The sequence below is a fragment of the Indicator indicator genome, chromosome 7 (genome assembly GCF_027791375.1).
Source record: "Indicator indicator isolate 239-I01 chromosome 7, UM_Iind_1.1, whole genome shotgun sequence".
Taxonomy (NCBI): domain Eukaryota; kingdom Metazoa; phylum Chordata; class Aves; order Piciformes; family Indicatoridae; genus Indicator; species Indicator indicator.
Genome location: NC_072016.1, coordinates 7,889,798 through 7,905,490, shown reverse-complemented (window position 1 = coordinate 7,905,490; position 15,693 = coordinate 7,889,798). Strand labels below are relative to the sequence as shown.

The 15,693-nt window shown below is 43.4% G+C and overlaps 1 protein-coding gene across 1 annotated transcript in view; it reads left to right on the top strand.

Annotated features, from left to right (window-relative positions):
- RBM20 (RNA binding motif protein 20) overlaps positions 1-15,693 on the top strand; it is a 109,595-nt gene that overhangs the window by 82,736 nt on the left and 11,166 nt on the right. The window contains exons 2-10 of the mRNA XM_054382416.1: positions 187-1,366; positions 2,970-3,031; positions 3,182-3,273; positions 3,629-3,725; positions 7,700-7,844; positions 9,315-9,446; positions 11,292-11,371; positions 12,169-12,856; positions 14,675-14,773. Coding sequence (XP_054238391.1) covers positions 187-1,366; positions 2,970-3,031; positions 3,182-3,273; positions 3,629-3,725; positions 7,700-7,844; positions 9,315-9,446; positions 11,292-11,371; positions 12,169-12,856; positions 14,675-14,773 — 2,575 coding nt within the window. The remainder of the gene's footprint in view (positions 1-186; positions 1,367-2,969; positions 3,032-3,181; positions 3,274-3,628; positions 3,726-7,699; positions 7,845-9,314; positions 9,447-11,291; positions 11,372-12,168; positions 12,857-14,674; positions 14,774-15,693) is intronic.

The following is a 15,693-nucleotide window of genomic DNA, read 5'->3' as shown; positions in this document are numbered from 1 at the left end:
AGTAGATGTTGAAGGGAAGATGACAAGTTATGGCTGCATTGTCAATTGCCACCTTGCTTTCCCTGGGTTTAGATAAGCTAAACCTCCAGAAAGGGCTGTGTATCCCATGCCAGGCTTTAGAAGGAGGTGAGCACAGGTAGATGCCAGGAGAATTCCACTAACCCAGATCTTCTTGATCCTTTGCAGTGCTGCCAAGCTCCTGGAGAAGAGTCCATTCTCTGTTGGTGCCCCGAGCCCCCTGCTCCCCTCGCCGGCAAGCCTGCAGCTGGCGCAGCTCCAGGCACAGCTCACGCTCCACAGGCTGAAGTTGGCTCAGACTGCCGTCACCAACAACCCAGCTGCTGCCACTGTCCTCAACCAGGTGCTCTCCAAAGTGGCCATGTCTCAGCCGCTCTTCAACCAGCTGAGGCACCCCGCTGTGATGAACACCCCCCAGGGCCATGCCACAGGGCCACCACAGGGGCCCAGCATCACTGGCACGAGGTTCCCCTCTGGTGGCATTGCCTTTCCCACCCAGAGCCCAGCCTTGGCCACGCCAGGAGGTGGCCTGGGTCCTGTCCAGGCCCAGACCCCCAACGCCATTGTCATGAGTCCCTTTGGAGGTGTCATGGCTCCGACCTCTGGCCAGCAACCCATAGTGGTGGGTCTAAACAAGGCGGGTGCCTCCAGCTCTGCTGCCGTGGGGGGCTTTTATGAGTACAACAAGCAAAACGCTACTGGTGCCGCCCCCCAGGCATACACCTCAGAGGGGGAGCAGCCCAGCCAGCATGGCTTCCTTGCCAGTGGGGCCCATGCAGCCTCCTCAGTGGCAGGGCCACGCTACGAGGGTCACTTCGGGGCTCCCAACCAGCTGCAGCATGAGGCGGCGGTGGCCTTTCCCAAGGAGAGCTACGGGGCAGCCGTGCAGCACGGAGCAGCGCGGGCCTTCCCCGGCGACCCGCACACCAGCTCCCATCCCAAAGGAGATCCCGGCCCCGGCTTGCATGGCAGCGGGACAAGCAACCAGTGGGAAAACATCCCTAATTTCCCCAGCCAAAACAAGCCTGACCTCATGCCCAGCGACAGCCTGTGGCCGTCAGCAAGTCAGCAGCAGTATGAAATAAGAAACGAGCTCTACAACCCTGAAGAGCCGACACCTGACACAAAGTTCAGCGCCGCCACCCCCCCAGCCTTCGGCCGCCTCAACCACAGCAAGCAGAGCTTCAGCAGCCCTCGCATGAGGCAGAAGGAGGAGCGGAGTGGTGGTGCGCCTGACCTGCCCGCCCGCTCCCTGCCACCGCACCAGGTGGGCGACCTCCACGGCACGGCCCCCCTCCACTTCCCCCATGTCTGCACCCTCTGTGACAAGAAGATCTTCGATCTGAAGGTGAGTGGTTTTAAGACACCCCCTGGGGCACAGTTTGGACCTTTGAATGAGCTGCCTGGTGACTGATCTGGCCACTGGCTCCTGCCACCCCTTGCCTCTAGTGTTCATTGCTGCAGAGGTGCCCTGAGAGAAGTGGAAACAAAGGGCCACAGTTTAGCTTAGGGTGTCGTACATCTGTTTCATGGCAGTTACTGGGGTTTCAAGATCTGGTTTTGTTCCGCATCTTGCTGTGAAAGATGGTGAGATTACAGTGCTGGCATGAGAAACGTGAGGTCCGGGCTGGGGTCACAGCTCATCTCATGGGCCCAAAGTGAGGGGAGGAGGAGCTTGAAGCTGATCTTCCAGTTCTCAGGCTGGTGTTATAACCACACATCTGTAGATTCATCTGCCTTTCCCTTTCTTTTTGCCTTTCTGATCCCAAAGGATTCCCCCTAACAGCTTTGTGGAAGCATGTAACTTAAAACAGTGAGTTTTAATAATTCCTTTGTTGGGGTCACTTTTTCTGATACCTCTAAGGAAAATTTAGGCTCCATGTCCCTGGTGAGTTTGGCCTGGAAGCAAGCTCAGCACATGTGGTGTAGACCATGCTCCCACTTCTCTGTGGGAGCCAAGGGAGCTCCAAATTCAACCTTAAGCCTCAATAAGCAGCTTTCCAGTTTTCCAGAGAGCCTGTGTGCTAGGTCACATTATATAGCTCAGGTCTGGAGCCCCACAACCCATTGTGGGCTCTGGCTGGGGTTGTTCTGGTCTCCTGGTGAGCACTGCTCAACAAGTCCTCACAACCTTTCCCACCACACCACAGGACCAGTACCTAACCACAAAGGCAGGTGTTTTCACATTGTTTCTGGCCTGACAAAAATGTTACAACAGCATTTATGTAGGAAGGAAGACAGCCAGCAAATGAAATCGTATTTGATACTTGAATACCCTGGGGCTTTGGGATATTTGTATATAGTTGCTCGGTCGTTTTTCCCTTTTACCGTTTGAGCAGCTACTTGCAAAAAGGTTTGCTGTGGTTTCTGCAGCTCCAGGGCTGGTCATGAGTAGCCCTTATCTAGGGCATGCTGAGCATTTGGGTTTTTTCATTAAACATTACAAAAGGGCAGGGGAGATGTCAGTACAGTAAGTTTTGGATGATTTACTTGTTGGTGTTTAATACACTGCCTTATTTAGAGCACAGAAGTGTAAATAGCTAAATGTACTTTGACAAATTTTGCTAATCTCTTGAAATGAACAAGTGTTGTCCTGGCTGCCCTGTGTGCTTAGCACATTCTTTATGGACATTGCAGGAGCTGAGGGTGCTCAGTGCCTTGCAGAATGAGCTTTTCAGCTAGACTGAAGTAACTGAATTAATGGTGATATACTGGATTTAAAAACTAATGCAGAGAAGCTCTCCTTTTCTAAAGTAACTGATAATTTAACCTACAAATAACAATCCAGTTAATGCACCGGGTGAAGGTGCATGCATTGACTCCAGCATCACACAGTTTGTTCTTCAGTACCTGAGTATGTTTAGAATAAGGTAAACTGAATGGAGAAGCAATCTCTTGTGACTTTGTCTCAGGATTTTTCCTGTGCTGACCATCTCTTTGTTTCAACATAGGATTGGGATCAGCACATTAAGGGAAGTCTTCACATGCAAAAATGTATGGCTTTTTCAGATAAGTAAGTATTACTTTAGAGACTCTTCCAACTGACTTTCTAACAGAGCATTCCTTACTTCAGCAGCTTTATATGGGCATTAACTGTCTAATTATACTTTAATATTTATGGCACATTACGCATGCTCCTAAAGTTCTTTGCTTTCTTTTCCAGCACTGGTATCCGGTGTGTGTTGAGCTCAGCAGATGGAACATTGCATTTATCACCAAACAATGCAGCAGTTTTTAATCCATCTAGTATCGAAGGTGAATGGTTGTCTGTGCAATAGTTAAACTCACTTTTTTTTTTTTTTTTTTTTTAATTGAAAGGGAAGTCTGTCTCTGGGAAAAAGTAGTAATTTTAAATGAAATGTGATACAAGTTTCTAAGGAAATTAGAGGTTGTGCCTCTAAAAAAAAAGCCAATACTGTGCCTTTCAAAGCATGAATTTTCTTCTTCTTTCAAACAATAACATGTTCTCACAGTACAACAAAACAGCATATAATTTGTTGTAGAGACTGTGAAGTTGACTATTATGTAAATGGGGCATTGCTTATTGAGCACACTAATGCAATTAATACAAGTCAAGACTGTCATGAAATGTGTCTGATCTGTTATTTAGATTATCCACCAAATGTCGGCGCATCTTTTATCACTACATCAGCAAGATCCTTTGGCCAGCCAGGCCCTACGTTTTCTTCTCCTTCATCAGGGGTAAGAATGGGTACCTAAAGCAAATCAATCTCTCTGTTGAGATTTCTGTAGAAGCCACTACTTACTGGAAATAAAACCTCAATGGCTTGCTTTCAGACAATAATTTGAATATTCAGTGTGTTATTTCGGCTTCCTTGCAGCTCTTTTATGCTTTTGATTTTGACCAAATCAGAACTTGATTGCAGGGTTGTTGTTTATTTTCCAGGGCTAAAAGTTTGTTTGCTTGTTAGAGAGACTTGTGGAGGAGGGTAAACACTTTTGTCTGTATCCCATTGACTCTTTCCCCTCATTTTCTGAGTCCTCAACTCAGGAAATAAGATTCAGCTTGGAATGAATATTCAGATTAGTTTTTATTTACTCTGCATATCCATCCCAGCAAGCAGCCTTCCATCTCTCAAGTTGTCTGTAGTAATTGCTCTCTGCCAGTCCCATGCTGGGGTCCTTCTCCCATGTAGCAATAGTGGCTGCAGCATCACTGCTACTCACCTGAAGGTCCCAGATCAATTCATTATACTAGACTAAGTTTTTCTTCATTTATTTTAGTGTACTATGTAAATCATCTGCTGCCACTGATAGCCTTTCAGCAAGTTTGCATTAGTGTACAGCTTTCCATGGTTTAGGTTTAGGTTTATTGTGCATTCAACACAGGCCCCTAGTTATGCTGCTCTAATATGCACTTGAATTCCTAGCCCAATAATCAAAAACTGTCAGGAAAAAAAAAAGTGATTCTTACACTAACAAAGCAGAAGGGTTTCAAAAGAAAAAAAAGCCACAAACAAAACCCCACAAAAACTAAACTGAACAATAACAACAGAAAACCCGAAAACAAAACAAAACCACCAAAACCAACACCAAAAAAAAAAATTACAAAACAAGAGTGGAAAAAAAGGCAAATAGAAGCAAATCTGGAAAGAGAAAGTAGCTAGGGTTAAAACAAAGCTCAGCATATATTGGGAAGCTACAATTAAAGCTGGAGACATCAAGGATTCATGTTAGGGCATACATGGAATAGCAACAGTAATCCAGGGGTTCAAGTTTTCACCTTATTAATTTTTGTGTATAAATCCTGATATGGGCTCAGACACTCTGGAAAGCCAGGCTGACTTGTCTCCCTCTGCCACTACAGTTCACATCAGGCATTGCTTACAGAAACATCACCCAGATTTGCTTAATCCAACCAATTTTCTACTATGTGGTTTTGCTCTGCAAGAGGTTATTTGAAGGGGTTTTAGCTTCTGCCTGTCACAGACTGTGTGCAGGGGAGCAAAGAGCTGAGCTGATCATGACAGCTGCCTCCAAGGTCAGAGGTGGAGTAGCAGCGGGTGCAGAGGAATGTTCCTTTTCATCATGCCTGTCAACTTCACAACAAATGAAATTACTGCTAATACCAGTATCATTTCTCCTCAGAATCTGTCACTATTTATCATTTAAGCTGCCTGCAGAAGTCCTCCTTCTGAATGACCTGTGGCACTATGAGAGATAAAAGAAACAATAACTTTGATTTTCCTGGATACTTAAATCCTCTTTGTTTTCTTCAGAAGCTCATCAGAAGGACAGGGAGCTATATTAGAGGTGTTAAGATTCAATTTGCCAGCTGTCATTCATGCCATGACCCAGGTGGCTTATAATTTATTACACCTTTGCACACGGTAGTATTCACTTTCAGCTAAGCTGCTGCCATTTCACTGAGCAGTGAGAGACTATACTTGACCCTCTGTGTAATCATAAACAAAGTGTTCAGATTTCTGGAAGAACTTGCTGCATGCTGTCCATCTGCAAATAACTCTCTATTTGCCTTTAGAAGAAGGATAGTGCTGCAGGTCTTCGTTCAGGCATGAATGAAGAAAAGGTTAATGAATTTGAAAAACAAGAACATTTAAAAATAATACATTAAAACATTTAAAAATACAATAAAACATTTAAAAATAATAAAAAGCCTGTAACAAAAGCAACCCAAAACCAAGAACCAAAAAAACAAACCCAAAATAATACACATATTGGATTTGTGCAGCAATATGGCAGATGTTACAAAGTGCATTACTTTTGTAGTAGTTGTCCGACTGCATTGGTAAACTCCTGTAGACACTGGTTGCAAAGGAAGTTAATTTATTAAGTCTTACTGAAAATTACACTCAACACTTGACACACAACAGCTCCTCTTAACTTCCTGACTGTGGTTATGGAAGGTGTATACTCCTTTTCTGGCTGTGATTTACAGCTCTGTTTAATGAATGGATCCAATTTAACTTCCATTAGCTGACAAGATTATTGCTTGGTACAGCCCATTGACTTCTGGTGTGAGTATGTGACCACTTCTTAATCATGAATTACAGCAGATTTATGGTGTAGCATTTTAATTTAAGCCATTGCCAGTTATGGGGAGGTGGTAACATCTTGCAGTCCTTTGATTTAATGTAGTGCTGAGCAGATGTCTGAACATGGGCTCTGGAGCCTATGTAGAGAACAGCTAAGTCTTCCTAGTCCCATAGTCTCTTAACATGCCATCTCTTAATAGAGCTAACAAAACAAGCAGAAGGTGCCAGGTGACCTGGGGTGTTCCTACACTGGGACTGCATTTGCTGTTAGGAAAGTTTCCTTTTCCTCTTGTTAGCTGTACTTGTATTCCGTTGTGCACTACGGGCTGCTGTGCCAGATACACACAAACGCTTCCTGTTCTATTCAAACGGAGTTAAGTTGCTTCATCTTTTTCAGGATCAAGTCCTTGTTATTTTTCTGCTAGGGAAAATATCATACTTCTGGACTTTGGCACTTCTGCACTTGGGCAGGTTCTGTAAGATAAAAGCTAAATAGCAGATGATTGTATAATAGAGGGTCCTGTTGAAGCAAAAATAAACAAATGGTTAAGTGGTGAAGCCTGAGGGGAAGGTAATGGGATGAAGGTGTAAATAAGATAACATTAGCTCTCTAACTTGTGAACTTGCTGACAAGCCAAACATTTGTGATGGCTCTGGTGAACTTGATCCCACAAGATTACATGATTTGTATCTTCCCTTGAATGGCACAATTTTGACTGAAGGAAGAGTTACTTCTTCAGTAAAATCCTAGTAGCAGAGATCATAAACAGGAAGTAGTCTAGGAAGACTTAATCCTGTGTGAACAATGTTTTACCTGTCACTAGCTGGGATAAATTACGTTCCTTTCTCAGTATACCCTGAAGCCTTTTTGCACAAGGAGTGTAGAGCCTGCTTTCCCTGTCAGGGAGATGGGTGGTGCTTTGGGAACTGCCCCAGAACTCCAAAATAGACTTCCACCCTTGGGAGGCGATTACTGCATCCATGCCGTGTGCCTGTGGCAGCCCTGTTCAGGAGCTTTGCCTCTCTGCATGTCTAGTGGTCACTCTCTCTCCAGGAAATAAGTCCTTCCTGCTGTGTTTTTGCAGCAAGAGGGGAAAATAGCAGGCTTTCCAACCTGAGGTACACCTGTGTTGTTCTCTCACAAGTTAAATGGAGTCACTTTTACCCCTGGCCTCAAAAGGAGCTCAGCAGGAGAGGCTGAGACCTCCCAATAACAGGAATACCTTCTGTCTTCACACTGAGGGTCCTCCAAACTTTCTCTGGGGCTTAGTACAGTGCAGTGGCCTGTGCCTGTGACATGCCAGGGAGCTGAAGCCCTGGAGTCCATAAGGTTTGAGGTGGCAAGGTAGCTTTTGCAGCAGTATCGTTAATCCTGTTTCCGTGACACCATCTCTTCCAGAAATCCTCTCTGGACTTTGTAATATTCAGAGATGGAGACTCCACTGTCAGCTGCACTGCAGTTAAACATTTCCCCTCCCGTTCATGTTTCTAATCCAGGATGTTAAAATGCAAGGTTTTAAAGAGGAATATTTGTCCTCAATAACAGGTATACAGAATAGAGAATTTCACTTTTTGCAGAAATAATAAGGTTCTATCTAGTGTCTGGACAATCTAAGATAAAAAGCATTGTACTGAGATGTTTGTTTGTTTGTTTTGTTTCTTCAGTTTCCCCAGAGGAAATCTACACTGGGTCGAGTTGTTCACATCTGTAACCTCCCTGAGGGAAGCTGCACAGAGAATGATGTCATTAACCTGGGCCTCCCATTTGGGAAGGTCACCAACTATATCCTCATGAAATCTACTAATCAGGTATTGTGCATTTGGGGTCACTAGTACTGATGTCTGTTGGCATAAAGACATGTTAACACAGAGATAGAGTCTCTGGAGAAAATAGATTTTTTAGGTTTGCTTGGGTTTCGTTTGTGTTGTGTTTGGTTTGGGGTTTTTTTTCCTGTGTGTGTTTGTTCTTTTGGGTTGTTGTTTGTTTGTTTATTTTTGATCTGTAATAGCAGCTTGAATATATGAAGCCTGCTCTTAAGCTGAAAAAATCTGGTATTGGCAGAATGAGCTGGTGGCATAAACATGACCACTTCCCCGTAGTTCTTGTTTATAAAACCTAGGAATCTCAAGGAAGCAGTGTTGTAAAACTGTACTTTTAATAATAGTAATACAATGACAATAACAATAATGACAATAACATTTAAAGTTAGTAACTTGTTCTGCTTCTCTCAGCCATGTTTTTAGCGTTACTTTCAGACTTCTCTTGTTCTGTTTGGAGAGCTGTTACTGCTTTCTTAGCCATGCACATGGAGCTGAACTGGGCACTGAAGAATGAATTGTTCTCTAGCCTGGTTCAGCTGTCCCACACTGTTTGCTGAACTGTTAGAGCAGAAGCAGATCCTGCAATGGTGTAACTGCAGTCACAGGCTGGTGGCAGAGCCCCCAGGCTGCAGCTGTGCTGGGTGATCTGGTGCACATGTGCTAAAGGAGGCTGTGCACTTGCTGGCACCTCACTCACTCCCTTTTAATCTGCACTGGTGTATAGGAGAGCAATTTTTTCTACGTAGCTGAAGTCTACCTTATGTAGTTTAAGTTTACCAGTGATGGTAGATTGGGAAGGATAGCAAATCTCCTCTTGCATACCTGCAGCAGACAGTACAGATGGATGTAGAATCCATACCCCTGGGCAATGTACGAGATTGTAGTGTTTCCAAACGAAGACATTACACAGCTGTGAGTATATTCCTTGACCAGTTGAACTGCAGTCACATCAAATGCAGTCTTCCTGGAAATACAAGTGCTAGTTAACATTCAAGTTTTTAAAACTCTTTCTTTTTTTTTTTTTTTTTTTTTGTGGGTGGGCCTTTGTTCTGGCTGCTCTGATGCTTTTGTCTGGATCCTTGCAATTCTGCAAGACACAACTGACAATCATGGGGACAGTGTATGCTGCAATGTTGCAGTTCTGCATCCTGCATCTGCAGCTGACCATAGCATAGAAGCACCAGTGAGGAAGCAAGGGAAGGGTAATATTTTCATGTATCAAGGAATACTAGATTCCAGGCATTTAGCTTTTAACTCAGCTGGCTCCTAAAGTTGCCTGGCTTTAATAGCTGAGCATCACTGTTTCAGCTCCAGGGCTGGAAAGCTACCCAGTTCTGTACTATGAAGACATATTGTATGAGAAGAATCCAAATGAAAATCACCGTGCTGACTTTTCTCTCTTATACTCTGCATTTTTAATGATGTAGCAGAATTTAATGCTCTCCTCATTTGTGCTAGGCCTTTCTGGAAATGGCTTACAGTGAAGCAGCACAAGCCATGGTGCAGTACTACAAAGAAAAGCCTGCTATGATAAATGATGACAAGTTACTTATTAGGATGTCTAAACGATACAAGGAATTGCAGCTGAAGGTAAGATAGTCATTCCTAGTCAGATTTCCTGAATTCCCTTTGCATGTCCTGGGAAGAATACATATAAAAGTCTGATTACTGATTTCTAATTAATGTTTTAAAATTATGAAAAAACACATTAAAGATAAATTAACATCTGTACGTTAATAATCCTTTATACTTCTACGGTTGCTTTTGTTCTAAATTTCAACTGTTAGAAGAGATCCCATATTTTTTTTCTGGTCCTCTTGCACCATTATTTCAAAAAATCTGTTCTAAGCTTCCTTTGGAGAGAGCTCCTCACAAAGGACTAACAAATGTCTAAAACACAGTCATGTGTAAGATACAACATGTCAGAAAAAATAAGACAGTCCTATCTTTTTAGTCAGGCACCAAGCCTGAAGCAATGCTTTCCAGTGCTTGTATGCTTGAGCTGTAGTACAGTGATGGAAGAGCTGAACATCCCACTGATTTAATTTTATTTCTCTTGTGAATGACCTCAGTTAAAAAGGTTTGGTTTGGTTTGGTTTTTTCACATAGAGTCAGAACAGAGCAATAGTCTTTGGACTTTCTGTAGTGTGGGACACTTTTGATGTGCACACCTAAGTGATGTCCAGGAATCAGTGCTCTTATGAGCATATGGAAGCTTATGGACTTGCCATTTGTAATGCTAAGAGAGTTTGTTGTGGTTGGTATTTTGTTTGTTCTTTTTCATGGACATTTGGACTGGAACTGGCAGTGCAGATCTGAGAAGCTTCACATTGTATTATCTCCCACAGCACAAAGTTACTTTATAAAATAACTCTGTAATGTTCCAGTTTAAGAGGTTAAGGGGCTTTTAAAGAGCCTTGAGCAAAAACAAGTAACTCAGATGGTTTGGTTTGAACTTTGGAAATGTCTCTTTCTCTCCTGTACATGTACAACACTTTATGGAGACTTAAAGGAGTTGCCAACAGTTCATAAACCAGGGCAGTCTGTCTTAATGTGGTACGTTGAGGGGTTCAGATGGAAGGTGGTGGAAATCGTGCATCTTAATATGAGGCAAAATAGGAATTACCCAGGAAAGCATGGTAGTTTGCATACATTTCAGGAACATTTTCCATCTTTCTAATGGCAGTTTTCAGGTCTTTGAGTTATTTTTCTCTGCACAAGCAAAGCCTTTTCTCTTTGATAAAAACAAAGTGCAACACAGAAGCGAGAACAATCACGAGCTATTTACTGCTACAAACTGCTCTGACTTCCTGCATGATTATGTTGCTTAGCTGTGCGTGCTCCAAGCATTTGACAAACTGTGTACACTCCAACCTGGAGTAGTGCATCTTTTGTAAATGAGTTTTAATCTCAAGTAATCAACACTTCTAGCACACATCTTCCCTCTGCTTAGCTTTTCTGAAGCTCATTTGTCTAAACATGGTCTTCTAGAGCTGTACTCCAGAATGAGCTATATTCTGAGCTGAAGAGAAGGTAGTGCATTCCCAAGACAGATTGCTATGCATACTTAATTCAGGTATTAGAAAAAATGGTTTAGTTATTTTTCTCTTGCATCCAATTCATAGGAAATACTCTGTAGTGCAAGTGTATCAGGGAAGGACAAGCTAGATTTTGGAGCTCACTACAGCAGCCAAATAGGAGCAGACAGTGCTGCAATGTAGTGGAGGGCATTTTCCATTGGCATCATTTAAATGCTTTGATCGTGTTATTGAGATACCAGCTGCAGAAAAGGCTTGAACCACAACACTGAAACCAAATATTTCTCAGTAGTTGTATAACTGATTGATGCATGGGTGCTGTTTGCTGAAGGACAAATCACCTATATTAGGATGGAGAGTAGTGCAGCATGCTAAACAGTCACTTTGTCTTATTTAGAAACCAGGTAAGAACGTGGCTGCTATCATCCAGGACATCCACTCGCAGAGGGAGAGGGACCTGATGCGTGAAGTAGACAGGTAAAGGTTTCTCCATAGTTTGGAACTGGGTCCTGGATAAGTCTGTAAACCTGCAGGCAGAAAAAGCATTGTCTGTGGGCTTCCTTTTCTTATCTCATTTGATTTCTTAGTTGGGATTTCACTTCAGGTCACTGTAAAAATGTAAGTGGGGAAAAATAGTAGATGCAGGTATTGTATAATGAGATCAGATTGAAACCGTGCATGTTATGAAAATAAATGAACTATTTCCTACAGATGATTATGAGTTGATGGCAAGTGAAGAACACAAATATGAGGCCATTCCCCTTGAGTGAAAAGTGTGAAGGATGGGAGTTCTGTGAGACCTAGAGGGAAGGGCATACATTACAATGTAATTGAGTATAATTTTGTTATGCCTGGCTTCTGAAATTTCCAGCAAAAAATGGAGAAGAAACACAGTCATAAAACATCTTTTAGACAGGTGACCTTTGTCACTTGTCTCAGAGATGCCCTGCATGAGTGGGTATTAAGGATACAGACACTGGGGTCATTGTTAAGGTATTAACATGTTATAAGCTTTTAATGCTAACCCCCTATGAGATGCTTTTAAGAATGAATGAATATATTCTTGACAGATCTGTGGGGATTTAGTTAAGCTCTGTGGATATGACACTGCCTTTTCTCCTGTTCACTGTGTTTGCAGCTGTGCAGTGCATGTCTGTGAAAGGCCTGGGGTCTCAGGTTCACAGTAGCCAGGCCATCCCCATGTGTTTCCAGTATAGAAGAAGCTGGTAGACCAGAGTGGGTCAGCCAGTTACAGCTGCCTTTTCCTTCTGCAGCAGGTATGGCATGGAGAGGCCCCGCTCTCGCAGCCCCATAAGCCGCTCCCTGTCACCCCGCTCCCACACTCCCAGCTTTACTTCCTGCAGTTCACCCCACAGCCCAATGGGAACTGGCAGGACTGACTGGGGAAATGGGAGGGAGTCGTGGGATCAGTCTCCGTATTCTCGACGGGAAGAAGACAGAGACAGCAGAGAATGGCGAGAGAATGGGGATGAGAAGAGGGACAGGACTGACACGTGGTTACATGAGAGGAAACATTATTCCCGACAGCTGGACAAGTTTGATTTGGATGAACGGATTGAAGGAGGCAGGGGGCACAGGGAAAAATATTCAAGGAGTGGTTCCCCTGGCTCCCTTCACCCTTTATCTGGCTACAAGAGCAGGGAAGATGACTATTACCGAAAAACCTCCAAGTCAAAATCTGACAAGTTCCAGAGGCAGCTGCAGGATTTACCTGGCAGGTCGAAGAGAAAGGAAGAGGGCAAGTCAAGGGAGCGCAGGCACTCTTACAGCGAGGATACTGCCAGGGAGGAGGCAGCTGAGCAGAAGCACAGCAAAGCATCCGAGGGCTCCAGGCAAAAACAGAGTGATAAAAATAAGGTGAAGAAGGCTGAAAAAGACCAAGAGGAAGATGCTGCTGCTGAAGACAGTGATGTGAAGGAAAGCAAACCTCCCAAAAATGAGGTAAATAGAGATATCAAACTGTAGGTAGGAAGAAGGTAAATGCTGAGTTAATAAATTTTCTGACATATTTGTAGATCGGGTGTGAGCGTGGTGCTGGTGACATACATTGTTTTGCCATGATAAAATCAGGGAACATAATCTTAGAACAGAGGGAGATTGCCTTGTATCCATCTTTGCCTACATCATGCAGATCTATTACACCATTGCATTGGGTACATGAACAGAAACTCTGGGTGAGCAGTGAGAGGAAGGGGAGAGACAATTCACAACAAAACCAAGTGATGACCTGCTGTTAGCATGCAGGCTGTGTATGCAGGGGCAATTGCCCTTCTAAGTCTGTGCAGAATATTTTGCAACTGTTTTCTCTGCATCCATCACCTCCTTAAGTTATCTGGGAATGGTGTGGTATTTTAGAAGGATGCATCGTGTTTGTAGGACAACAAGGAGAACTGATTGTTATGCTGCTAAAATGAGGAGTGACCTTTTAACGAGGAACATTTTCTTTTTTTGTGGGCTCAGCAGAGCAATTGGGTTCTGTTAATCATATGTCCCTACCCTCAGCTCTGGCAGGGATAATTCACACCACTCCCTTCATTGTGCTGGCAGGAATCACTTCCCATGGCAGAAGCACTGAATCAGCTCACCTGTAAATTTAGGAGATCCCTAGAGCAATACTCCCAGTCTGCAAAGTGGTCATGTTTGTGGGTTTGATTTTCCACTGGGGAAAAATGGAGGGAACAGATGAAGATGCCTTATCCATTCATTCCCAGTGCAGCTTATGCTCATAACACTACTCTATGGGGATCTTGTTACTGGCTCTTGGCCACCTTGCCTCCCCCAGTACTCCCCTGGTGATACGCTGCTGCCACCCACCCCCAGAGATGCCGGCACAGGAGGTTGCAGAGCTGCTTTGTTGTCCAGGGGTCCATCTCTAGCTTGTGACTTTGTGCTGCCAGGTTGGTTTTAGTTGACCTTGTGTTTGTTGTTCTCTCATGGAAGCAAGGTTGGGGGAAATCTCTACATTTTATAACTCAGCTGGTCTTTGTATCATGAGGTAGGCAGCAGCATTATCTCATGCCACAGATACGTGTGTCTCTGCCACCTTTTGTCATCTTTCTTCTTTGGCTGGTATTTCACTGTGATAGGTGGTTCCTTGGGAGGAGATGTCAGAGCAAAATGTCAGACAGCATCCTAAATCACCAATGTTGCACATTCCTCTGCATATTTTTCAAGTTATTTTTAAGTGGCTTTGTTAAAGGCATACCTCTCCAGGGACTACTGCAAATAATTTCTTTTAAAAGATGGAAAAGATTTGAACATCTTGAACAGACACATTCATTTTGCCCCTCTTTCCAAGGTAGTACTGTGATTTTGTTCTTCCAAGGTATGAACCACGCAAGCGGTCACATTCTTGACTGATCCTACATCAGTAAACAAAAACAGTAGAGGCCTTTTGCAGAGTTTTAACACTGCTGCTGTCCTTACTGTGTCTGAGCCAACATAACAGATGTGAGTAGAGAACAGAGTGGAGGCTGGAAATTTTAATGAATTCACATTCTCCTCCATCTGTCTTCTCGCCAATTCTATGATATAAATTACATCTCTCTAATTTTGTTTAAATTTCTTGATTCTTATTTGTGCAGCTTTGCTAATGGAATCCAACTGTTGGGTCTTTTCCCACAGCCTAGCTGACTTGCATAAGCTTTAGAAATAAAGAATGTGACCTTGTGAGTGACTTTGCTTCCCTAAACCCAGAATAGCAACACACTAGAGCACCACTGTGTGTTGCTATACGTGTATATGTTGTATTTCTTTTAGCATGGAAAAGAGGAGCAAGTTCCAGAGAAGAGCTCACCTTCAGCTAATAAACAAGGAAAAGAATCTGGAGAGGTTCTAGAAAACACAAGAAAAGAGAAGGTTGGTGGCATGTTGTTTGGTGCAGCTTCTGGGGCAAAATAAGGGAAAACCCAAGTTTAGTAGCATATTCTCCCAAATGAAATATTAAACCCTCATGGAAAAGCTTGTAAAGGGGTTACAGAAGGAGGCTGTCTAAATTAACTTGCCTTATCTTGACCTCTGCATTAAGGGATAGTTTTTCCTGAAGTCTCCAGAACTCTTTTTTTAGTTGCTCTTTGCCCATGTACATTGCTTCACATGCATAGCCCTTGGCACTGGCAACTCTAAGTAACGTATGCCCAAGTGGACTTGTGTAACTTTGTGAACTGTGCTCAGAAATAGGAGAGACAGCCCATCAGTGGAGGAGGAGAGGACTTATGATGTCAGCTTTTCAGAACATTAGCCTCAGGTGGGATATACATAGTAGCCTTTCTGATTGTTTCTGGTTTAGATAAAATAATGTCTTTATGGCACCCCTACTGCAGCATCACAGTCAGGGACAGCAATGTCCTTGGAATTCCTCCAGCTTCATATCTGTAGGGTCATGGGTTGATGGTCAGATATGGAAGCTGTTGATATCTGTTGCTGTAGAAAACTGATCTCCTGGCAAGAACGGTGTCAACTCCCAGAGTTTTCATGCTGTTTTAGAATTCTAGAAGGGGAAGTGTGGGAATGGCCAGACAGGAGGAGAATACAGATTATTAATAGATTGTGTACACGATGAGTCTGGGAGCTGAAATCTAAGCTGCAAGTGTGTCTTAAAAGAAGCATATACCTTATAATTCTAATACTTCTGAAGTCTACTATTAGTGTCTAGGTCCCATACATCTATAGCTGCATGTATAAGGTATTTCAGATTATGTGTCTTGGAGTATAATTGTAAAATTGGCTTTTCTTAAGGTCTTGACCATTCTGTACCAACAGAGTCTCTGGCAGAGGGC